General features: G+C 35.9%; 1 protein-coding gene across 1 annotated transcript; it reads left to right on the top strand.

The window, feature by feature from the left end:
- The first annotated feature begins 2,793 nt into the window (after positions 1–2,793).
- Positions 2,794–25,101, top strand: LOC149410345 (NAD(P)H oxidoreductase RTN4IP1, mitochondrial-like). Its single transcript, XM_089648871.1, has 12 exons — positions 2,794–2,886; positions 3,221–3,300; positions 3,987–4,055; positions 10,750–10,924; positions 12,315–12,448; positions 13,744–13,902; positions 14,038–14,118; positions 14,524–14,714; positions 15,156–15,277; positions 17,492–17,772; positions 18,047–18,166; positions 23,662–25,101. Exons 2-12 carry the CDS (start codon positions 3,241–3,243, stop codon positions 23,746–23,748), a joined length of 1,479 nt encoding a protein of 492 aa, XP_089504997.1. The 5' UTR covers positions 2,794–2,886; positions 3,221–3,240; the 3' UTR covers positions 23,749–25,101.
- The last annotated feature ends 1,093 nt before the right edge of the window (positions 25,102–26,194 follow it).

Below are 26,194 nucleotides of genomic sequence, written 5' to 3'. Positions count from 1 at the left end.
AAAGTCGGGTTTGAAATGTTCCTTACTCTGCATTCATTGCAATGGCAACTCCTGCGAGAATGCTGTAGAAGCCTTTGTTGATGACGATGACGAGGAATATGATGACCCAGTCGCCACAAATTTGGGTGATGAGACAGATGAAGAAGCTATTCAGGGCCAGAAGTAAGAAACTATAGTCAAGTGCTCGTACTTCTGTCTAAACTGATCTACCATTAATTTTATTTTTTGTTATGCTGACAATAATCTACACCAATAAAGAAAAGAATGTCAATAAATTTTAATTTTACGAAAATACCAATTTTTTATCTTTTTTATGTACCTTATCATCTTAATTGTATTAATAATCTTAAATGTATGTTGTGATTACGTTGATAGGCATGTCAGACCAAGCTGCGAACACAAATGTAGTGGCTTGGCCAATTTTAGTGGTCTTCCCATTGGGAATGTATGGCGACCGATATGCTGAAATAGTCTATCTACTATATTTATATCTAGGTCTGACACAGGCATGACGATTTTTGTCAACGTATATGTTCTTAGAACAATAATTGTTAAAGAAAAATAAAATCAAGGAATGCCAAGTTTAAAACACCTAACCTCTGTTTCAATTTTTGGCCTGGTTTTGGTGGATTAGAGTTTGGATACGTAATAGAGATAAAAAATATAAATTATATACCTATTTCTTTAACGAAATTTAATTTTCTACAAAATTATTATCAATAAATTTTTCACAAAATTGTACTGGCAACGAGGTATTTATAAAAAACCAAACCTAGTCGCGCAAAAAACTTGTTTTTTCAAAAATATACGCACCTTTACGACTTTCTACCTCGGTACCTATTAGAGATAGAAGAAATTTGTTGTAACAAAAGTTGTAGGTTATTTTATGTTCTATTATACTTGTTACAATACTTTAGCCGAAATTTGCATTGAAAATGAGATATTTGGGAAAAACTAGATTTTGGCCCGATTTCGGCCAGTTTTTTCAAAATGGCGGCGCGAGCACAGGTGTGCCAAGGTCGGAAATTCAGATTTTTCATCAGGAGATCAGTTTATATAACATATAAAAAAATTGGGACTACCGGAATTACTTCGATCGCGAATCGCTAATTGCACTGGCCTAATTCTAATTAATGAACAAACAAATATAATTCGTTCACCCCTACTAGATATCTTCAAACCTAGTGCAAATATGAGTGCACTAAGAAGTACTTAATTATACTATTAAAATAACCCTATGAGTCATCGTTTGGGAATAACTAACATAAAGACATTCAGTCAAATTTAAACATTACAGTAATTGGGGTAATAACCATTAATACTTTCTAACATTTTACTCAGAAATCAATTAAGAAATCAGAAATTGAAATTAAAATACATATCTACAAATAATATAAATGTATCGTCTGTAAGTGGGCTACCCACAGTTTGATAATGCCTTCAGAAGGCGAAACAGCTGTCACGCGTAATAATAATTACACAGCAGAACTTGTTTAAAAATAAACTGTTTTTATAAACCCAATAACAATATTATTGAATATATATAAAAAATAAAAATTAATGTTGTTATTGAAGATAATCTCCACACATTTATCGAGATGAAAAATTAATTATATGAAATTCCCTCCACAAAAAAATAACGAAAAATATTCTCCGATAATTATAAAAAAACACGCCTGGTTCTGTTATTTAATATATTGTAGGTATAAAAAAAATCTGTGTTTCTTTAAATGCTACTTAAGACACATAGTCGAGAGATTTCAGCTGTATTTAAAATAACTAAATTACCATCACGTCGTTTCCCAGCAGGACGGATCGTCAAACAACTCGGTCTTGGCACACACTCCTTGCCTCATTAACATTCATACATCGTCTCATACGTACTCTTGTCATGCTTTATTACCTTTTTTTTCTTACGCCTATTAAATATAAACTTTTTTAATTAGCGCACTCCTTTTAACGTTGGTACTACATATCTCCGTTTCAAACCATCTTCTTCTTCTTTTGTAATGCTTGCTATGGAGCCTTAAGAGGAACGGCTACGCGACCTATTTCATATAAAACTTAAATTTTGGTTTGAATACAAAATAACCAACCAAACTTTACAAGAGTTTTATATCTCTAATTATATTTTAAGCTGAATTTTATCTTAGTTGTAAATAGGTACTTATTGAAAATAGTAATATAATTCATCACAAAGTAACCGCTTCATATGAAGAGATATTATTTTAGATTCTCACTGCCAAAAGTAAAATTGTGGATGATTTATAAAATATTGAGTTGTCGTGTTGTGATTTTTTCTTGAGCCGACATTTCCAACAATTTACACATTTCCTCTGATTTGATTGACAGACATTGCAATTGCAAGCTATCTGAAACATTGGCTCAAGTACGTAACTAGATGTTAATAGCTACTGTACATGCGAAGTCATCAAAGTTATTTAAAATTATTGACGTTTAAAAAGAAAATTAAGATTATCGAGGACAAATAGGATAATTTATTTTATTTCCAAAAACATCACCTATAAAAAAATAAAAACTATTTTTTGAATGGCAATACTAACCAAAAATCAAGAAAATGGCAAGACTCCTGCCAAGTGGCTGTAAACTCTGACAGGACTTGCGTCAACTTGCGTATACTGAAAATGAAAAAAAAAAATATTTTTGTATATTTTATGGAATATAAACACATTTTTGTGCCTTTAACTTCATTTTTTAAGTTATTTTTTGAGAAATTTCAATTCTCGGGACCTTCTCATACATAATAATCATCAAGAATACAATTATATTTGTTTGAAGGTTGAGGTTATGACAGATGACAGCACCTATCGTTGCATGTAGTCACTCGTAGACAGCTGATCGCTATGGCCCAGTCGTCGCTGTGAGGTTATATTATGATTTAATATTTGCAAAAAACACATAAAAATAGCTACAAACACAACATTTAATGTTGTCAATACCTTAATTAAACATTCATCCATAGTTTATTAAAGATTTTCATTCAAAATATCGTTTTTAAAGTGGTTACTCAACTGATTGTGCAATCCGAAGATTGCCCAATGTTTGGACACATCTTGCGTTTGTGTAGGGATGAATTGTCTATTTCGGGCCGGCCCGCCAATTATTTGGACTACAATTCGATGATTGAGATGACAAATGCTTGAGAAAGTCGGTTAAGTGCTGTGCAACTTCTGTAATAAGTTATTTGTGGTAATTTCAGGAGATTTTTCCGCAGATTCGATGGCCCCAGGACTAGATGAACTTATATTCCGTGCTCAAGAGAAGCTTGAAGTTGTCCAGGTAAACGTTAAAACCTTTCTATTTAGAATAAGCAATGGTAATTATTCGGGATCGCTGGCCACGCTTAATACATTTTTTAAAAATAAAACCTTTTGATTCACCTTAATTACTGTAAAAGGTAACTATCTGCGTTCGGGAAATTTTTAATATTAACATTCTAATTTTCAATTAAGTAAAATGAAAATTCGCTTTCGTTGAATGGGATGACAGCCATTTACAGCGATCCTTATTAAGGACGGGTTGTTTCGGAGAATTTGAACAATTCATCAAATTTCAACGTTCATTTTCAAGTTCTGTGAAAGATTTTTTCAAGTTCTGTTTTAATTTCAGTTTTGTGAAGCAACTAGCCTATAAAGATATAATAATAGAACTTGAATAGGACTTTCACAAAACCCGGAAATGAACGTTGAAATTTGATGAATTGTTCAAATTCTCCGAAACAACCCGTCCTAATTGTATACATATCTTTGTTATTCAACTACAGCATTAGCCATTATTGTACAATCCATTAAACTAATTAATTATCATCGTCAAATCCACCAGACCAATCTATAGACCAGAAAAATCCATGTCAATTTGTTGTATTATCTGCAGCAAGAATCAAACCTGCAGTTTCTTGCATAGGTACAACATTATATGGATGAACTACTTCTTTTAATATTTTTGTAAAATTGTTTATTTTTCAGGTTCACGTAACAGCCGGTGTAACCTCGAGCAAGGAGTATGTAGCTCATCTGCATCAGCTGATTCAAGAGGTAATGTTACCATTCATAAGTGGAGTGCTGACGCGACCAAACACAATTTCGCTTTATTTTACGCAGTGTAAATCGTATACTTTAAATGATATTGTGTCAAAAAGTTATGTTTTTGTTTCTGTGATTTGAGGTTAGGTATCAATTAGGTACCAAGCAAATAGCTGACGCATCTCTTTATAGACTTTTATTTCTTATTGTAATTCGATATTAATAAGCCATGTAAATTCAATAACCAATCGACCGAAAGAGTGAACGGAACTAAATATGGAGGAATTAATAGAAAACATAAGAATCGATATTAATAAAATAACAACTGTAAAAGACTCGAAAATAAAACAAAGTTTGGAAAACAATATTAAAAAGGTGGAAGAAGCAATAAAATGTGAACAATTAAAACTACAAAATAAAATAATTCAATTGCAAGACCAAATAATTATTAATAATGAAAACTACAGTCAAAAATTAGAAAAAATAATCACAACAAATCAAAACTTAGAAAAATATCAAAATCTCGAAAATAAAACAACTACGAGAAGTTACGCTAACATCACAAGTGGAAAATACACGACACCTAAAATTCCAGTATTCCCTGTTATAATAAAAACTAAAAACGAAAATGAAGACATAAAAGAAACAATCATGAAGAATGTAAAAATATCTAAACTAGGAATCGGAGTAAGTAGCATCAGAAAGACATCAAAAAATGAATTAATAATCAATTTACAAAAAGCAGATGATATGGCCAACATCAAAAATGAAATCACAAAATTAAAACTTGAAGGAATACAAATTGAAAGCATTGATAAAAAAAGACCGTGCATGATCTTTAAAGGAATCGACGAAAAATACACACATGAAGAATTTATATCGGATCTAATTCTGCAAAATGAAGATATAAAAATAATATATGAAAAGGATCCAAATAAAATAAAATATAAAGGAACCATACCAATTAAAAAATTTCTACAAAAAAAATATCATCCTCGAAACCAGTGGAGATTTGAGAAATCTGCTAATTACGAAAAAAAAAGTTAACCTTGGTTTTTACCAAATAAAAGTTGAAGATTGCAACCCTCTAATGCAGTGTTACCATTGCCAAAAATCTGGGCACACAGCAGTGCGTTGTCTTCAACTTCCCAACAAACCAAAATGCCTTCATTGTGCGGGTGAGCACAACATTAAAGACTGCAACAGTAAAAACGAAACACCAAAATGCATAAATTGCACAGAACTTAATTTAAAATTCAAAACCACAAATACAACAGACCACAAATCAAATAGCGAAAAATGTAAACACAGGATGAAAATGCTTGCCTTCGCTCAAGAAAAAATTGATTACAATTAAAAATGGCCGATTTTATACTAAAACAAATTGACGAAAAATACAAAATAACCGAAGAAATATGTCAAAATATTACGGAAGTCAATAAATGGTGTATTACAAACAATAACCCATTCTTAATATTACATATGAACATCCGAAGCATAGCAAAAATCCTAGATGAATTCTTGATAAATATTAATGATCTGCATACATCACCCACCTGCATAGTGTTAACGGAAACGCACTGTAATGACAATCAATACATAAATGCGCTACCAAACTACAAAGGCATCGCTACAACAAGACCGATTAACAAAAATAGTGGATTAATTATATTTGTTAATGATGAGTGTGAAATTACTGACATTGAAGAAATTTATATACAATATGTAAACTGTCTAAAAATAGATATAAAATTAAAAAATAAATTATACAGAATTTTAACAGTGTACAGAACGCACAAATCAAACATAATCAACTTTACATACGAACTATGTGAATATCTTAGCAAATTACCGAGAATACTTACTTTTGTTTGTGGTGATTTCAATATAAATATTTCTGCAAACCATCACTCAATTGAAAAAAATAATTTCATAAACATGATGACACACCTCAATTTTAAATCTTTTATTAATAATAACACTAGACAAATTAAAAACCAAACGCCATCATGCATAGACCACATCTGGTGTAATATACATTTGAATGAAATAAAAAATATTAAATCTACTGTGTGGAAAACTAATATAACTGATCACTACGCGTGTCTTATACTAAATGATACAAATAGAAAACTAAATACAAAACCCAAATTAAATCTTCCATATTCTCAAATAGACTACAAATTATTAGAAAAATCACTAAAAACTGAAAAATGGGAAGAAATTTTAATAAATAAATGCGCCAACCAAAGTGCATTACTGTTTGAAAACACTTTAAATAAACACGTTTTAGAATCAACAAAAAAAAAACAAATCGTCCCCAACTCAAAAACAAGAAAAATTAAACCTTGGATTACTCTAGGATTAATAAAAGCCACTAGGAAAAAAAATAAACTTTATAAAATAACACAAAGGCCACTAGTTAACAATAAAATTGTATTATACTATAAAAAGTATAAAAATATACTAACTACACTAATAAGGAAAACGAAAAACGACTACTACTCAAAAATTATAACAGAAGCTAAAGACAATAATAAAAAAATATGGTCAACAATAAATGAAATAATAAATAAAAAGAAAAAATATAAGCACATATCAGAAATCTCAGATAGGGAAATAATATATAACGTACAAAATGACACAAAAAAATGTTGTAATATTTTAAATAACTATTTTAATAACGTGGGAAAAAACCTAGCAAAATCCATAAATAAGACCAATATATCTAATCCACAACAAATAACACAATGTCAAATTAATAAATTTCACCCAGTCACAGAAATCGACATTGACAGAACTATTTCGAAACTAAAAGGAGATTCTGCCCCCGGCTTTGATAACATAGATACTAAAACAATAAAATCGATGAAAGAATACTTAATTCACCCCATAACACATATAATAAACCTAAGTCTAGCAAATGGCGAATTTCCCAATAACTATAAAAGAGCAATTATAACCCCCATTTATAAAACAGACTGTCGTAAAGATCCACAAAATTATCGCCCGATTTCACTTCTCTCGAATATATCAAAAATATATGAAAAAATTGTAAAAAAACAAATATGGACATTCTTAGAAGAAAATAAAATAATTAATTATAACCAATTCGGATTCAAAAAAAATACAAGTACTCACGACGCGATAGTAAAAATAACCAACTATTTATATACGGCCCTAGATTCCGATAAAAAATGTCTTGGCATATTTATAGACCTCAAAAAAGCTTTCGACAGCATATCACATAAAAAATTAATAAGTAAATTAAAATCAGTAGGGATTAGTGGAAAAGTCTTAGCATGGATAACTAGTTATTTATATAAAAGACCTCAACAAGTAAAATTACTCAATCAAGTCAGCGATTCAAAAGATAGCGACTTTTCAATACCCCAAGGCACGGTTTTGGGACCATTGTTATTTATTATATATGTCAATGATATATTCAATATTTCCAAATATGGAGACATTGTATCTTACGCTGACGATACAGTCCTACTACTAAAAGCAAACACCTGGTCAGAACTAAATAACATGGCAAATACAGATATCAATGAACTAAAATTATGGTTTGATGAAAACCTGTTGACTTTAAACTCTAAAAAAACTTATTATTTACCATTTTTCATTAAAAAACAAGAAACACCTAAAGAAATAAACATAATTATCCACTCTGTGAAAAATACAGAAAACCACAATTGCAATATGTTATGCACAAACATAGAAAGCAAGACCGATATTAAGTACCTAGGCATAACAATAGACCAGCGTTTAAAATGGTCCCCACATATAAATATTCTGAACAACAGAATAAGGAAACTAACATATATATTTAGATGTTTAAGAGATATTTTAAACGAAAAATTACTTAGAACCACATACTTCGCTTTCTGTCAATCAATTATACAATACGGCATTATAGGCTGGGGCGGTACATATAAAAATCAAACTCAAACAATTTACATATCACAAAAACTAATAATAAAAACCATATTAAAAAAACCCTATTCATATTCGTCCGAACTTTTATTCAAACAATTTAAGGTCAGAAAATTAAGTGCATTATACTTCTACCATGCAACATTACAAATTTATAAAAACTATATTCAAAATAAAATTGCACCCTTTAAAAATAACAGAAATCTTAGACAAACGTCAATACTTCCTACTCCTAAATGTAAAAAAACAATAGGACAGTTCAACCATGAATATCTCGGAGTTAAATTTTTTAACTCATTACCAGAAAAAATTAGAAACATGAATGCAAATATAAACGAATTCAAAAGCCACCTTAAAAAGTATTCCGAACAGTTGAACTGAATCGTACAAAATATAAACAAATATAACAACACCCCCATACACACAAGCCCTACTTATTTATGGGGGTACATCGAATACTTATATTATGTAATTAATAACCTACTATATTGTGTAATTATATTATGTAATTGTTATATTATGTAATTCGTGTACCTTTTTTTACTAATAAAAAAAAACTAAAAAAAAAAAAAAAAAAAAAAAAAAAAAAAAAAAAAAAAAAAAAAAAAAATAATAATAATAAATTGTCCGAAGAGGCCAAGCTAGCAGTCCACAATGGAGTGCTGGTACCTACCCTAATGTGTGGCAGTGAGGCATGGAACTGGCAGAGGAAGGATGAAAATTGACTGAATGCTGTAGAAATGAAATCCCTGAGGCGTATGTGTGGTGAAACCATGTATGATTTTGTGAGAAATGTGGAGAAATTAAATGAAAGATTAAGAAAGGAACGCTTAGATCCAATCGTGTATGTAGAGCGAATGAACGAATAAAGGAGTGTAAGGAGAATATACGGCACAAATGTGAAGATGAGTTGTTTGGTGGTCCATCCTCTGCCTATCTCTGCAGAGAAACAAACGGCTTGATGGTTAGTAAGTTAGTTAATAATGTTATGGGAGATTATAATAATTCCATTGTTCATGGATTCACAGAAATAATAAGAATTCAAATATTGAAACTTCCTAAGCCCGTTGACTCAAACTAGTTTAAATATTGAACCACTAATATAATGCATGTGTATAATTGTTTATTAATTGATAGGAATTGCCCCCAGCTAAAGCCCAACTCTGATGAAGTAAACAACTTTTAGAGAATGTAAAGGTGGGAAAAACTGATTAGAAATCTATTATGGCAATTAGTTGGGAGTCAATGAACTTATCCTCTTATAACTTATAGTTCAGTGTTGTCGATCACGATCGACTCAATCATTTTCATCATCATCCAATCGCGAACCACGAATGATCGATTGGATTACTTTTAAAAAAAAAATTCTAGCGTTTGATCGATCTGCTGTCAGCTTAGTAATGGGTGAGCGACCATAGATATTTAAATTTTGTAGAACCGCGTCTTGAATCTCATTCTTGTCTTGCACCACAGTGACAGTTCATTTCAGATTAAATATCTCTATTTCTCTGTCGCTTAAACGAGACTCGGACACCCGGTCTAAAAAAATGGATACATCTATGGTTTGAGTCAACACGGCGCGCATGAATCTGTCTATGGCATTTTTTCTATGTGAAAAAGATTGAATTGTAGTACAATTTTATATTAAAAAGATACAATCAAAGATAGAGCACTTTTGACCCTATCACTTCGCTATTGTAAAATGGTTGTGCAAAAAGATTTATCGACCCGGGATTTGGCGTCTGACTGCGGCCTCTAACCATTTTTCTCTATTATTCCTACATTCTCGACTTGCTCCAATCTTCTTTCACACAGTTTTTCTATGTCTCTGTTGCTTCCACTGTGGTCCACTTTGTTATCATTTTCTGTGCACTACCATATTACATTATTTCCTCATAGCAATTGTACAGGGTTTTCCAATAAGAGGTGTTATTTTGAATAGCCCGCTATTTCGGTAGATGTTACTTTTGAAGCTGTCATTTTTTGACATTTGACAAGTAGAAACTACGCCATTAATAAAAATGGAACGATACACGCTTCAACAACGGGTCCTTGAAATGCGTGAAAATGATCCGGAATTCCATCGAAAAATCATCTTGAGTGATGAGGCCCATTTCCACCTCGGTGGCTTCGTCAACAAGCAAAATTGTCGCATCTGGGGCTCGGAAAACCCAAGAGTTATTTATCCTCAACGTATGACTGTTTGGTGCGGTTTATGGTCCGGCGGAGTCATTGGACCTTACTTTTTCGAAAATGAGGTTGGAGCAACAGTTACGGTGAATGGATTGCGCTATCGAGAGATGATTAATGATTTTTTATGGCCCGAATTGGATGGTATTGATCTGGACAATGTTGACTTTCAACAAGACAGCGCTACGTGCCACACAAGCAACGAAACCATTGATCTTTTACGATTAAATATCAAAATAACACCTCTTATTGGAAAACCCTGTAGTATTATGGGTACCACCACTCCAGGAATCATTCGTTGAATAAACAACACCTCTGCCATAAGTCACCCCAAGTGTTTCACTACGTTTGGTACCTTAGCAGGGGTGTCCAGGACTTGGCGGCAGATGCTTCCACCAATTAACTGCGTGGAGGGTCGAAACGGGAGAGGTCAGTTGAGATTGAATCTTCAAAGTCTCCAGCCGAAATTTCTCGACCCAATGTCTTGCACCACAGTGGGTGAAATGGACAAATCCCCACCTCTCATACCTTTTTCCTTCCCAAAACAGCCTCTTACAATCTGTTTGTGTTTTATCAGGCATGGGCCAGTCCAGCTCTCCAGGAGGCCCTAAACCGGGCAGTGGAGAATGCCCGACTGGCCTCTTCCCGGTTGCAGGAGGCCGCCGGCTCTGCCTGGGAGGCCACCGGCCTACGGGACCTGCCGTCGCCAGCAGAGATGATGCAGCAACTATCTGACATCCTGAGAGATAGGAGTAAGTCAATTTACTTACTATTTTAAGACAACTTTTATGTAACAGGTTCTTTTAAAATAATATTTAAGTTATGCTAGAAGCATACACACCTTCCCGAGTAAATGGATAGGATATAATGTACGTACATTCAATTTTCACATTTCATTAAATTATTCCTGGAGAAACTCTCACAAATTAACAACGGTATACGCTCTAACAGAGTGCTCCTTGGAATAGACCGTGTCTAGTGAGACGTGTAATGAAACTATGTAAATTAATCTATCTATATAAATAAAAATAGAAATGTTCGTTTGTTCAAAATCTTAAATCTCTGAAGGTTTTTCACCGATTGCTTTGAAATTTTAACTCAAAGTTGCATTCCAATACGCGTGTGTTTTTGTATACCTATATTATATAGATGTCACCTGTGACAGGTAAAAACATGCTTTTGTTGAAAAACAGTGCCACCGGTTGGACAAAATAGGCGCTGAAAAAATCATACAAATATTATTATTATAAGACATTGTATTATCGTCCCGTTTCTGTATACACACAACGAACGGCACGATACTAACAGCGCGGGCGAGTCTAAATACACATACATTCTCAAATACTGTGAAACGCGTAAAACACACTGTGGTATAGAAGCGATCTGTAAACAGTATCCAAGAATGTTAGAACGTACGTTCTTTCCGCGCATGCGCACTAAGACCCGCAAGCCAATATCTTCGTCAACTTTATACGATATTAATGACAGCATCCAACATGCAAAAACCATCTTTAATGCTCATATGTATAATGCACAGAATTGTATACTCTATTACTAATTCATTGGATTGTATGCGCGTGCTGCTTTGACAGTTTGCTTTGAGCTTGGATACTTCGCCAACGTGTTCTAAATGATAATAGTGAATTGTTTGGTTGTGTAATTAAATGATTAATGCGAAAAGTTTTGTGTCTCGGCCATTTGCGGAAAAAAAACTTATTCTGGATTCTGGAAATATTCAGTTATGGAGCTTTATGGATTTATGGAGATAATTTTAGACGGTACCTAATTGTATCTTGTTCGTGGGCTAGCGTGTAGATGTGCATATTTGATATCAAGTACGTAGTAAGTACGAGTATAAACATTTGATGTCCAGCATCCCTTTTACTAAAAGTCACCGACCGCCACTGGTGGCGGGGTACAGCTAGTATTTCAATAAAATAAACGCTCGAGTAGCCAGCCATTGAAATTGATCAGACACACCACAAACGCAGACTTCGGTTAATTTTAATACCAAAACTGCGGCTGAAATTTCAGTCAGTCACTAAGATAAGTTGAAAAATGTTGGTAGATATTTAGAATGCCTCCGCATCAACAATATTATGCGATATGACTATGCCTACTAATGTATGTTTAATTTGTCAGTGTGGCGCAGAACCGCCCTCATCTTTGTCTGTGGAGTGGCGTGCGGCTCAGTGGTGGGGATCTCTGTTGGCGTCTGCTGGGGCTCCAGGATTGTGGCCGTTCCTCACTACAGGGCTCTGCATTCTCTCAGAGATGTAATACATATTTTATTTTAACCACTTTCTATTTGTTCAGTTCCGTCAATGATTATTTATGGTTTATTTTGATATGTGATATAAGTAGCATATAAACCTTTTTTGTACTCTTTATGCGTCAAGTATCTATATGGTTGCGTTTAGTGGGTACCCTTTAAAGCAGAGGTTCCCAAAGTGGTCTATATGGACCCCCAGGGGTCGATATCGGCTTGCTGGGGGTCCATGTCAGCGAGAAAAAAATTTAGGGGTCCACAAGATTCAAATGGGGGTACATACGAGCCGACCCCCATTTACCTCAAGTCAACATTTAGGAGTTCCGTAAATGACTCAATACACCTAACACAAATAACACAGTTTACGTAATACTAATAATAGACTGAGAAATTACTTATTTCGTATTTGTATTTTTATATTACGTTATATAAACAGAGATATGCGTTCCTTTTCTCGTCAGAATTAATATATTGAAGCAAAGCATTGCACATCGGAAGCCGCGATTTTTCCCAACATTAATACACAACATTTAAATGTACTTCACACAGACTTCAAAACTAAGATTGAGAACATTTTGACTATGGAAATGGAACATCGAAGAATCAGATATTATGTGACAAGAAGAAATGTCCGGAATAAGCACTGACAAAGAACTTACGGGCCAGTTCTGTAGGGCCAGATACATATATCCTGCTTCATTTTCATTTGGTGTAATAACTCACAAGGGCGCCCCTGTCTGCAGAATGCAAAGACAGAGGAACTATACCGCCACCCGGTTATTGGACAGGCAAAGGAAGGGAATCTTTTTACAAAAAAATAAACGATTATCACATAGGACGTTAATAGTTTTAGAAAAATTAAATATTTGGCAGGCAGGGGGTCTACGGAAAAAAAAATTTGGCAAGTGGTCTACGGGGCAAAAAAGTTTGGGAACCTCTGCTTTAAAGGAACTACATAAATGCCTTGCTGACGAGAGCTTCGTTCATTCTTCATATTACAATTCAGTTGGTAAACAATCGAACATTACCGAGAACCACTCCAGCAATAAGGTATTACGAAAAAAAAAACTCCTCTTTTTGATTATATATTCCGTCGTACTCATTCTAAAATCATACTCTCGTATATTAATATGGAAACATATAAATTGCTCGCTGTGGTTTAAAACCAATAAATCCACAAATATTTCACAGCTTATCCCATATTGATTCATGACAATCACCCACAGCTTCCTTAACATCCTTATACATATATTTAATTCAATCCCCTCTCTTGAATTCTCATCTGATGGTTCGTCTTTTCAGGGAAGCGCAGTTGTGGTTGAGGATAGTTCTGGAGCCGTTGTCCGAAGGCCCTCGGACGTAGTGGTCAGCATAAGGGCCTTCTCCGTTCAGCCCGAAGACCGCGCCGTGCTGAGAGGCCGTGGTCGGAGACTGAGGGAGATGTGCCGGGGAAAATATCAGGTATCATTAGTTAATTTTGCCGCGACTTACTATCTGTTACTTCTTTTCTTCTAGATAAACTTTCCGTGGCCAGAAAATCTTTCAATATTCGGTGCCTTAACCAGATGTATTTTCTTAAATTATCTTTTTTTTCAGGATGTAACACTTGGACGTTCATTCTCTGGGATCGTCACCGAGATGGGACCAGCTGTCACGAGATTGGACATAGGCGATGAGGTTTTTTTTTAAATTTAATTTATTGTTATGAGTGTGTAAGTTCGGTAACCATAAAGAAGAAAACTAGAAGTGCCTTCCATATAAATTTGAATGGAAACAAAAGTACCACTAACTTACTACCTTTTGGTTCTAGACCATATCGCACACGGTCTGTCTCTCAAATATTTGCGGTATTCACATAAAAATAATTTTTAAATTATAATATATTACAACATTCTTTCGATAGTGCATTCTATGTGCACTTCAACCTTCCTTTTTTAATGTGAATACCTTAATGTGAGTATTTTAATAATGAGAATAAGTAATGGATTTGAACCCACGATTCTGGATTGCTAGTCGAGAGCCTTATCCCTCTACCACGGAGACCGTCATCTGTCATTTTGTCATCATACTGTTTTATTTCAGGTGTGGGGCGCTCTGGGAGACTGGGAGGGGGGCGCGGCTCGTGAGGTGCTCTCCTGTCCCGCGCACCGCCTCGGCCGGAGTCCCCGCACCCTACCCGCCGAGGCTGCGGCTTCCCTGCCCCACGGGGGTGCCCTGGCCCTGCACAGCTTACACCGGGCGGGGCTCAGCGCTCACACTGCCAAGGGGAAGAGGTAGGTTCTCCCTCCTGCCCATGACTAGTGATATGAACCATATCATAAAAATGTAACGGCTTAATCTTTGGTACTATTCGGTATTTTTTTAAAATTTGAAAAGTTCTGTCCTCAGCACGCTTTAATTATAATGATACATTTAAAAGTAACATAAAATTTCATTGAAGGAGACAAACTCATTGGTTAGTCTGGGGATTTCACCATTTGGATGAAAATAAACTCAATATTCCCCGAAAAAAATTCTCGGGAATATACCCATTACAAAACAGAACACCAAAGAAAAGTGACCTAACCGAAACTATCCTATTTTTTATCATGTTCTGTTGTGTTTCTGTTTAATCCAGTTACCGCATAAAAGCCAATGGCAGACGAAACAAAATCAAAGAATTAATTTGATTTATCAGGCGCGACGAAGTTATTTGCAGTTTATTGATATTTCAGGGTGCTGATAATGGGCGCCGGCAGTGGGCCGGGATGCGTGATGCTGCAGCTGCTGAAGGTCTGGGGAGCGCATACCACGGCTGTCTGTGATCCCAGAGCCAGACCACTGGTCACCGCTTTAGGTGAGTGACATAAGCCACATGAGATTATGTTCAATAGCTATGCTGTGATATGATTGTGTATGTTCGCTCCTCCTCCCACAGCCGTGATGCATAGGTGGGGCCTTAAAGAGTCGGTGATGTATGAATGCAGTGCGGTGTAGACCACCGAAGATGTACTCAATGAATGCCTGCTCCATTCATTCCCCGGCCGAATTGATGAGGTCCACAGGGCGACGTCTGAGGTCCTAGACTGGCTAGACATCCCTCTCTGACCCCCTCACTATACGAAAGAAGAAGAACGATGCTACCTCCCAGGGTTGGATATAGCCTCCTCCACAAATGTTCTCCACTGGTTGCGGTCCCTCGCCAATCGCCAACAATCCTCAGTCCATCCCGTTCTGCTGCAATGAGATCGTCTTCTAATTTTTTATTTTGCTGAAAAAGTATTTTGAGTTAATAACGACTGTAAAATTAGTTTTCGATATCTTCAAAATAAAGAGTTATGAGCTTTCAAAGTGAACTTAGGTAAAACGTATGCAATCGTGTCTCGTGTGACATCACACAGTGATTTCAGTAGATTTGTAATTCGAATGGCAGTGCTGCAGTATTGTTGCTTATGTACCGTGATGTCACAAGCTTTTACCAGCGTTTTGATGGCTTCCATCTTCGGTACTACTGTTCAGGATCTCAACTTCACTCTCCTGACAGAGCAATCCGGCGTGGTACCACCAGATTCCAAAGGGAAGTGTGACTGGAGTAACTCTTCAATAATAACTCCAGCTCTTGAATATTGGTCTTTATTTAAACAATAAATAGGACCCGTAGGGCAGCTCATGTACGGTGAGCCCAATATTGCTATCTCTCTCCGCGGTTTTATAAACCACATGTAAGTGAAAACCTGGCAGCTCTGCCGTTTTGCCAAAAACGACCCGCCCAAGACGGATGGTAACAAGAGAAGAAGGATTAAAAATCCGTGGCAATACGAAATTGCCCCGGCAATCGCTAACACAAAATAAATGTTGCCACACCCATTAGGGTGACAAGCACCAATATTAAGATTTCAGTACCTGAAATCCTAACAACTACATATTAAGTATTTTCCCAAAAATTTTTGTCCTCAGCATGCATTGATATAAAGTGAATACATTTGTAAAAACAAATAAATTTCGTTGTTGGACACAACCTCATTATCTTTCACACAGTCTATCCACCTCTTCCTCGATCTGTATCTGCTGGGTCGCCTCCCCTGGGGCAACCACATTGTACCGGACGTTTTGTTTAGGGTACGGCTCCCTGTGGCCCTCATTACGGAATGGTCGGATCGATGAACGGTGAGGATGTTACTTGTTACGCTGTTAGGAAAATATACGTGAGGCTTCGATATCTCGAGTCCCGCTTGCCCCCACCCCGCTTCAAGTCGCCCGGGACCAATCCACACGCCCCTAAGCGGTGCTGTACGGCGTAATTTGTTGATTTAACTACGTATTGAAATGTTTAGCTTAAGTTTGTGAGAGTTCAGTCGTAGATATCACAAATTAAAAACACAGATAAAACGGCCGGACTCTCCTTAGCAGGAAATAGTATAAATTTAGAGATAAGAAAAATAAATAAGATTCTCCTGAATATGTTGGGCCAGGCACCCCCACACTGCACCACTCTATGTTTAATATCTTGATTAATAAAAATGCTAAAGAGAAGTGGTTAGGGTCGACTAAAAGAGCATAAGGAGTAGAGTAGTGCTAAAGGTTGTGACCTCCGCTAAATAAATCGTAGCGGACATCACAGCCTGCGAAAGATGGCAGCGCGTTGACCCCGCCCTCACCGAACACGGGAGTAGGGGATATTACAATAAAAACAGTGCGCCAGCCTTCAGCAGGCACTCTCCGCTTCGGACCGCCACCAGCCGCCCTACTCCTGCTCGCCCTGACTGCTTCTCTCTGGATCTTCACCTTGGTCTTCTTTTTGACTTAACTTCCCCCTGGACTTCCGCCGCTGGATACCCTGACCGTAGAAGCGCACCACGGAAAAAGCAGATTCCTACACCGGGCATACCGGCTATCCACGGACTGACCGGCCCCCCATACTACAGTCTATGTGAGGAACATAGAGGTCGATTACACGATTACACACAGGTTCATAATCCTGTTATCTGGCATTCTGTAAACATGTCCGCAATCTTATTTAACGTTCTTTATTTATTATCATTTTTTTAATGCCCAGTAATCAATATTTTAGGTGCGGGTGATGTAGTGACCGTAGACTGGTGCGAAGATTCGGAACGCGACTGCAATCTTGCCCTCTGCCAGCAGCTGTACGCCGACCTGGCGACGCGGGGGCCCTTTGACGCCTGGCTTGTCTGCCGCGCACCCCCGTGTGCCCCCGCCCCACCCCCGGCCCTGCTCAGGTGCGGGGTGCCCCCCACGGACCTCCGGCCGCAGCCACTCAACACGGACAGACTGCCCACGATACTCACGTCCATGTATCGGGTTTACTTATTGGCTAGGAAAATATTTTCGGTAAGTTTTTTGAAAAAAATTTCCCTACTGTTGCATATGTGAACCATTGGCGGCTATCCCCGTACATATGATCCATGAAGTTTTACTAAAACACATTTATTCTCCACACAACACCCCTAAAGATGACATAGGCCTGTTATTTTCCCCCTAAGGGCAATTATCTTCCTCAGGAGACCTCATGTGCGGAGTGAAATTTTAAATAAATTATTATTATTATTATAAATGTATTGCAGGGTATTGATATAACCCACGATGTTGGTTAATGTAATTTCAGTGGGCCCGCGGTGTGAACACTGACCCTGACTTCCTGTTACCCGTGCCTCTGGACGCGGAAATGCTGGACCGCATTGCCTCGCACGTGGAAGCTGGGAATCTGCAGACTGTTGTTGATAAGGCCAGTATTTTTACTTATTCCTTCAACGTAACGCAGACTGCATTAACTCTTTGTTCGGTTTGAAGGGACTTAAGGTACTTATAGTACAGGGCTTATATTATTGTGACATCTGCGTCGGGTTGCCATCCATCCTTATATATCGGGACTGTTACCGTTATCAAGCCCTCTGTCTCGACAGAACCTAAATGTCATGTTTTAAGTCTGCACAATACAGCAAAATTTGTTTTTTTTTTTTTTTTTTTTTTTATTAACAAAATTTTTGATACATATACAATTCAGGTACATACATAGTAATATAGAATGAAAGAGTAACAAAAAAATCCCACAAAGGCGAAGCCTGAGCGTGGGTATTATAGTGTAAGGATAAAACAGTGGTGTTTAAAATATAGTTTTTTTTTTAAACTTGTTAAATGTATCTATAGAGATCAATGTGATTGGTTTTTTTTTTTAGAGAAGTTTCTATTTTTTCTTTTTTTTTTTTTTAAATTTACAAACATATACACACACACACACACACACACACACACACACACACATACACACACAGATACACGCACACACAGACACACGCACACACAGACACACGCACACACAGACACACGCACACACACTCACGCACACACACACACACCCACATACACACATAAAACATAGATGCATGTATATATTTCTTTGATTTAAAGAAATTAATCTTTAATTTACAGAGAGACATGTGGTAGTTTAGTTATTTAGAAACAGATGGCTTAAATTATAGAAAAAAGTTACTCGCTTCGAAATTATTTCTTATCCAACTTTTAACATTTTTCTTATATAAGTTCAGGTTTTGAGACATGTTGATGGAATTGGGTAAAGAATTGAACAATTTTGGGGCAATATAGTTGATGTGCCTTTGGCCCAGCCTAGTTTTGCAGTGAGGGACTGTGAACACGCATGTGGTATGTCTCTGGCTCGAGCGATTTGTGTTTTTGGTGAAATTGATAGGACGCGTAAATATAAATTTGAGACATTGAATACAATAGATCCGTCTTAGTTCCATGATTTCTGTTTCTTGAAATAACTGGTTGGTGGGATATGTCTTGGTCCTTTGGTACATTATTTGATTTCTAAGGGTTTTACGTGATTATTGTAAGTTCCTCCCCAGGCAATTATTCCATAGGAAATAGATGAAAGCACTAACGCGTCATAAACAAGTTTCATGGTTCTTATATTGACAATGTTGCTCATTCGTTTGAAAATGTAACTTAGGTATCTCAGTTTATTGACCGTCTTTTCTATATGGTAAGTCCATTTGAGTTGGCAGTCTATAGTAACTCCTAAATACTTGATATATTGTCCGAATTTCACGTCTTCGCAGTTTAAGCATGTCGCAAAGTTACAATTAGGGTTGTGGAACTTCAGATTAAGATTATTTTTAGGGGATGACTTTTGGGAATTGTAAAAGGGAATAAAGATAGTTTTATTCAAATTTAGACTGAGGAGATTTCTATCAAGCCAATCTTTGACTGTTGCAATACATTTGTTGGCTTTCCTGGTTGTTTCTTCCCACGTTTTACCTTGTACTGTTATTGCAGTATCATCGGCAAAAGAGAGAATTTTACCTGGTATTGCAATATTGCATAGGTCATTGATGTAGATTAGAAAGAGTAGTGGCCCTAAGACAGTTCCTTGAGGAATACCATGTTTTGTCAAGTCATAGGTACTTAAGCTTGTTCCTATTTTTGTGCGTTGTTGGCGATTCAATATATAGCTTTTTAATAACATGAAACTTTTGTTTTTAATACCGACTTTAGAGATTTTTTTTAATAAAATTTTGTGGTTGACTGTGTCAAACGCTTTCTTTAAATCCAAGAAAATGGTTAGCGTTTTAGTGTTAGAGTCAAGGTTAGAGTATATGCTTTTGGTTAAGCTAAAGATAGCGTCATCGGTGCACAGTTTGGTTCTAAAGCCGTATTGATTAGCTGAGAGGATATCATTAGATTCTAGAAAGTTCATAATTTGTCGTTTTAAACACTTTTCGAAGATTTTGGATAATTGAGAAGTTAAAGTTATAGGTCTGTAGTTGTCTGTTTTGAATTGAGATCCGGATTTATGTATTGGAATGATGTGAGAGAGTTTGAAGTCATTGGGGTAAATGCTATGCCTGATGCAGTTGTTGAAAATATGATGTATTGGAATGATTATATGCTTTTTAATTGATTTAATTGTGGTATTGCTAATGTTATCTGGGCCATTTGCAGACTTCTCTTTAAGGTTGTCAATTTGTTTTGAGATTTCAAGTTCTGTTATTTCGTTGAATGTAGATAGTTCATATGTAGTGACATTAGAATCTGAAAGGCCGGGAGGAATTTGATTCGAGTGAATGCTAAGACTGGGATTATCATCTATGAGGGTTGAGGCGATGTTTGTAAAGAAGTGATTGAAATTGTTTGCAATGCTCTCAGCGTCTTCGATGGTTGTGTTATTGTCAGTAATGATTTTTTGAGGAATTTTATGAACTTTTTGGTTCCTGTTTGAGATTTCGTTTATGACGTGCCATGTTTTTTTGGAGTCGTTATGAGCATTATGTAGTTGTGTAGAGTAGTATTGTTGTTTTTGTTTTTTTATGATTGAGTTTAGGTAGTTTCTAAATAAAATGTATTCGTTCCGTTTGGTGTGGTTCTGTGCTTCGTTTTTGGATGTGCAATATTTTTCGTGATTTTTATAGATCTTAAAAAGTTTGTTTCTGTGTTGTATTGAGATTATTAGTCCGCGCGTAATCCACGGTTTTATGTGTTTGTGCTTACTTTTTGGCGGTGCTATTGTTTCTTGACTTTTTTTAATATAATTTTGAAGTATTTCATAGAAGGTATTTAAAGCCAAATTTGGGTTGTCATTAGATAGGACAGCGATCCACGATTCTTCGTTCAGTAAGTTATTTAAAGTTGAATAGTTGATTTTAATCATTGCTTTGTTTTTCGGTTCAACAGAGATGGATAAATTTGGTGTATGATGGCCGTAAAAGGTGGGATAGTGGTCAGTTATGTCGATTTTTAATGTAGCGGATTTATGTTGGAAATTTTTGTGTGTTTTTAGAAATATATGGTCAAGACATGTATCGTTTGGATGATTAGGTCTGGTAGTGTTGTTTATATATGATAGGTATCCTGTGGAGTATAGAACATTTAGATATTCGTTTGCGGTCGGATTTAATACAGCGTTTTGTATATTTATGTTAATATCACCCATAAAAAATGCAAAATCGAATTGATTAGAGCTGTTATTGTTGATAAAAGTTTTGATTTCTTGTGTAAACAAAATTGGGGATAAAGAAGGGGAGCGGTATGCTGTTAAAATTGAGTATTTTTTTCCTTTGGAGGAGAAGGTTGCATGGACGGCATTTGCATATTTGAAATGAGTGTTGTCTATGCTAATGTTGGATATGGTGTGTATATTGTAAAATATGGTTATGCCATCGTGAGAGGTGTGTCTAGACGGAATTGAAAAAGTAGTGTAGTTTGGTAAGTTGAAAGGGGTACATTCACGCATTTGTGTTTCAGTGAGTGCAATAAAATCAATTTGGAAGGTTAACGAATTTAAAAGGATACAGAAATCATCAAAATTTTTTCGAATGCTTCTGATGTTCATGTTTAGTATGTTGAAAGATGTGTCGTAGAAAAGTGTGTTTACATCTTCAAAATTGTCACATTCAAGAGTTTCAGGGATGCTGTTTTCTTCTGAAGGGGCCATTTTTAGTTGAGTCCGGAGGTCATCTTTGAAGGTACAGGAGGGAGTCCAGGTTATTGAAGGGGTATGTCGCTCGCGTCTCTGATGTATATAATTGGAGTATCCTTATTTTTGCGGAGAAGGACGTTCCCGTTCTTCGTCCACGCGTATTGGTAACCCATCGCCTTTGTTGCTCTCGCTAGCCAGAGTAATTGCTTGTTTTGTGGCGTCAGCTTTTCATTTATGTAGATAGGGTTTATCGAGGTGGAGTGATTTATATCTTTGGCGGAGAAATATCCCGCTTTCTTTTTTTGGGAAAGGATCCTGTCTTTCAATTCTTTTGTAGCCATCTTTATTGTTATACATTTCTTTAGTGAGTTGGTGTAAGTGTTTATTATGGAATTATTATTTAGTAAATCTTCACACCCTATTTTTTTAAAGATGCATTCAATAGGTAATTTAGGATTTTCTTCTTTTTTAGTTTCGATTCCGTTGATTTCGAGCGATGTTTCAAGGCAGTTTTGTAGAGATTGATTTACAACAGATTTTAAATTTTTGTTTTCTTTTTCCACTTCCTTAATTTTTTTGTGTAGTTTATTTCTCTCTACTTCATAGTCATCGATTTTTAGTGAAAGAAAGTCAATGGTCTTGGTGAGTTCGCACAGCTGGTTCTTGAGGTTTTTTACATCTTTTAATTCAGCAGAGAATTTTTTTTCTATAATTTCCGACATATCTTTTTTTAAGCTATCGATGTTTTTTTGGTTTTCAATGTTTTGAATAGCTATTTGAGACATTATGTCTTTTTTCATTACGTCCATTTTTTTTTCTAGGAACTGTATGATTTTATCTTCGCTATCCAGAATGGTTGTCTTGCCTCTGGTGCTGCTCATTGTGTATTTTTTAAAATAAGTTTATTGTTTAATTAGATGTTCTATATTTTTTGTTTAAAGGGTTTCAAAAATATCACACGTTACAATGCAGATTAAAATTAAATTTAAAAGAACAAAAAAAAAAAAATGCGGTTGAAAAAAAAGCAGCAAAGTTTTTTTTTTTTTTTGGAAACTGTGGGGTTTGAACTGACTTCCCGTATTCCACGGAGAGAATTGGCGAAACGTTTATACCACCAGGCTACTGACCGCCTGTGACGTATCGATAAATAATTATAATATTAATTGTGAGGGCACAGGTCCGTTTGTATTTGTTGTAATAAAAGGTTTTGATTGAGTTTGCAAGGCGGTCACTGTCACTTCAAATTGTCACTTTAATCACTTAAAATTGTAATGACTAGGCCGTTTAGACTAAACTAAATTGGATGAATCACTTCACTGGTTTTTCAGGTAAACACCAACCGTCGGTTGTTTGATTTTGGTGAGATTTTAACTATGAATTTGAGCGATTTTTGTGGAGCGATTATTTGACGTGCGCACTGTTTTAAATGTTGTCGTCAGTTTATCAATGAACATTTTCCGCAGTGATTTCAACAAGCTGTACGTGCGAGGAGATAGGCCCCCGAGGAGTGACGACCAATGGGGAGAAGCAGTTTGTTGTGAATTATAGGAACTTGAAGAATTCGCATTATTTTCGGCAGAATTTGCATTATTTTTATTTTCGTTGGGTCAAATCGAAAATTTTATGGCACAGAGATTTTGACGTGAAGTGTTTTTAAGGTTAATTAATAAAACATACCAGATTATTTGTCCGAAAATTGCATATTTTTCACAAAAAAATGACGAATTTCACATTAATTTTCAGGTCTCTGCCAATTTATGAATAGCATAATTTTTCTATTTCAGGTGTACGCTCTCCAAGATTTCGAACTGGCCCTGGCGCATGCGTGCAGCGTTGGAGCCATCGGCTGCACAGTGGTCCGGATGTCCTGATCCCGGCCGTCCCCGGACGACCAATACGAATTAGCACAGCTCCCGCCGCCCAAACTATCCACGGCCAGAACTTGGTTCCTGCCCCAGAGAAAGGAATACGTGTTGTACGATAGGGTGCGGCCGTACTATGCGATACTGCAAAATGGACCGAGATTTAAACTGTGAACACAGGTACACAAAGTCATAAGTCCTAACCCATACTTATGTAAGTACTTCACTTAGATTGGGGCTTTTCACATAAAACTCAAATGTCCAATCAGTGCCATTTTCTCGTTACTTGCTGTTTCACGGTCCTTTGCAACTTTTGATCAAATTGTTGTCAGCTATCCAGCAAAACGGTCATGCTGTTATGCTTGCAATTACGTCACAAGTTGATCGAAAGCGAATCAGCGTGCCTAGAACCTGGATAAGATATGAACTTACTGTATGAACTGCAGCATGGGCCGAGATTTCAACTCCGGAAGTAACGGTTCCTTGACAAAACAGAATATTGAAGAAAAAGAACCTAACCCAACCTCACCAAAACTAAAATCTAACTTAACCTTTTCTTGCAAACGTTTCAAACTCTCATCACAATTGTACACCATCAAATCGACCATCAGTACCTTTTTGAATATTTGTAATTTGAACGTTTCCTGTTAAACGCAGCTTCTCAGTCCGTTTCAGCTTTTGATCACGTTGCGATCAGTCAGCTGATCACAATTTGACCAAAAGCCGATATTGTTCATAGTTCTCAACAAACACTTAAAAGGTTATGTGGATATTTCTCGATATGTGTTGAATGAACGCTCGAATGATATTATCTTTATAGTTGAACGAACGCTTAATGATATGTCCTCATTGAGAAATCCACCCACTACAAATGTGTTCTACTCCCTCTAACATTATGTTAATACATATTATTTAATTATTTTATATTTCGACGAGTTACTTGATCGAAATTTAATTCGTACAAGTTTAAAATTTAAGAGCACAATTTTTTACTGTAGTTTTAATGTGGTATCGATAGATTAATCCTCGAAGAAGGCACACTTGTGCTGAAACTTGTACTTTAACCTCAAATTGGTGTACCTATACAAACAAACATAAGTAATGTATACCTACATAGAATGTAATTAAATAAATTTGTATACATAATAATAAATTGTTAAGTATCAAGAGACCTATCACATACATGCTATTTGTGAAGTTTGTATAAAAATTATACAGTGTGTTTGGGGGTAAAGTGCACTAACTTCGAGGGGTAATTCTACACGATGATAGAAGTAAAAACTATGAATGATTTTTTTGGAACCCGCGATAAGTTGAAATTTAGAAAAACTTATTTACCTTTTTTACTCATACTATCATGTAGAATCTTTTTTTATTTATTTTTTTTTTATAGTTAATACCTCACAAGAGTCCCAACTGCTCCCGTCTGGAGCCAGTGAGACTATGGCATCCCCAATTGGGGGATGTTGTGAGGCTGAAGGTAAGTGGGGAAGGGAAAGAGGAGGGTGGGGAAGTACCTGGCTATTCAGATCTAGTCACTAAACACGGCTAAAGCCATTTGGAGCAACGTTTCAATTCTGAATGGTGGTCTTACACCAGGGCGATACTGGTAGTATCTTCCACTCTATCTAATCTAAGAATCTATCCCAAAGTTAGCGCATTTTACCCCCGGACGCCCTGTATATGGTTGTTGTAATTTGAAAGAAAGTCATATCTATTATATCTGTAAACATTATTATTATGTACAAGTTTAGTGGACATGAACACATTAGTCACACAGATGCATTGCTTGCGTACAGCATGTTTCAAAAGTTTTATTTAACTTCAGAAAAGAAATTGAAAAAAATTCAGGTTTTAATAAAAATAAAACACCCTGTAATTTTTTTAATAACTTTTGGAATATATCAAAGATCTTAACCACTCTGTTTCTGGCTAAAAACAATAAAGCAAGACAAATACTTGTTACTCAGTGACGTTCTTAAAATCCTAAGAGGACCCAAAACGCATGGAGCACGCCTGATTGCGGAGGCAATTAAAATCCACAAAAACCCATTAATATTAATAGAGACGATGGGGGCTAACTTAATAGCTGTTGGTGTCTGATACTAGATATCTACACCAAAACTAAATGCAGAAAACCACATCAATTTAACTTACTATAATGAAATACTTACTTACTACCGAGGATTAACGCGCTCAATACGGGTTACTTCTACAAACACTTTGCTGTTAAATAAAGCTGGCTAAAAGAGGAAGCGCAACATGGCATAGTAACCCAAAAATTAATTGTGCTAATAAGTGTTGTTTGCGTTAACTCTAGTTGTAAAACCTATAAATGGTTGTCAAGAAAACCAAAAAGCGATAATATTAAATATTAAGCGATAATATTAAATATTAAGCGATAATATTAAATATTATGCGATAATATTAAATGTTAAGCGATAATATTAAATAT

Source organism: Hesperophylax consimilis, chromosome 28, assembly GCF_061612785.1.
Source record: "Hesperophylax consimilis isolate HC1 chromosome 28, BYU_Hcon_1.0, whole genome shotgun sequence".
NCBI lineage: Eukaryota > Metazoa > Arthropoda > Insecta > Trichoptera > Limnephilidae > Hesperophylax > Hesperophylax consimilis.
Note: the sequence above shows the minus strand (reverse complement) of the source record. Positions and strands in the feature narration are given on the sequence as shown.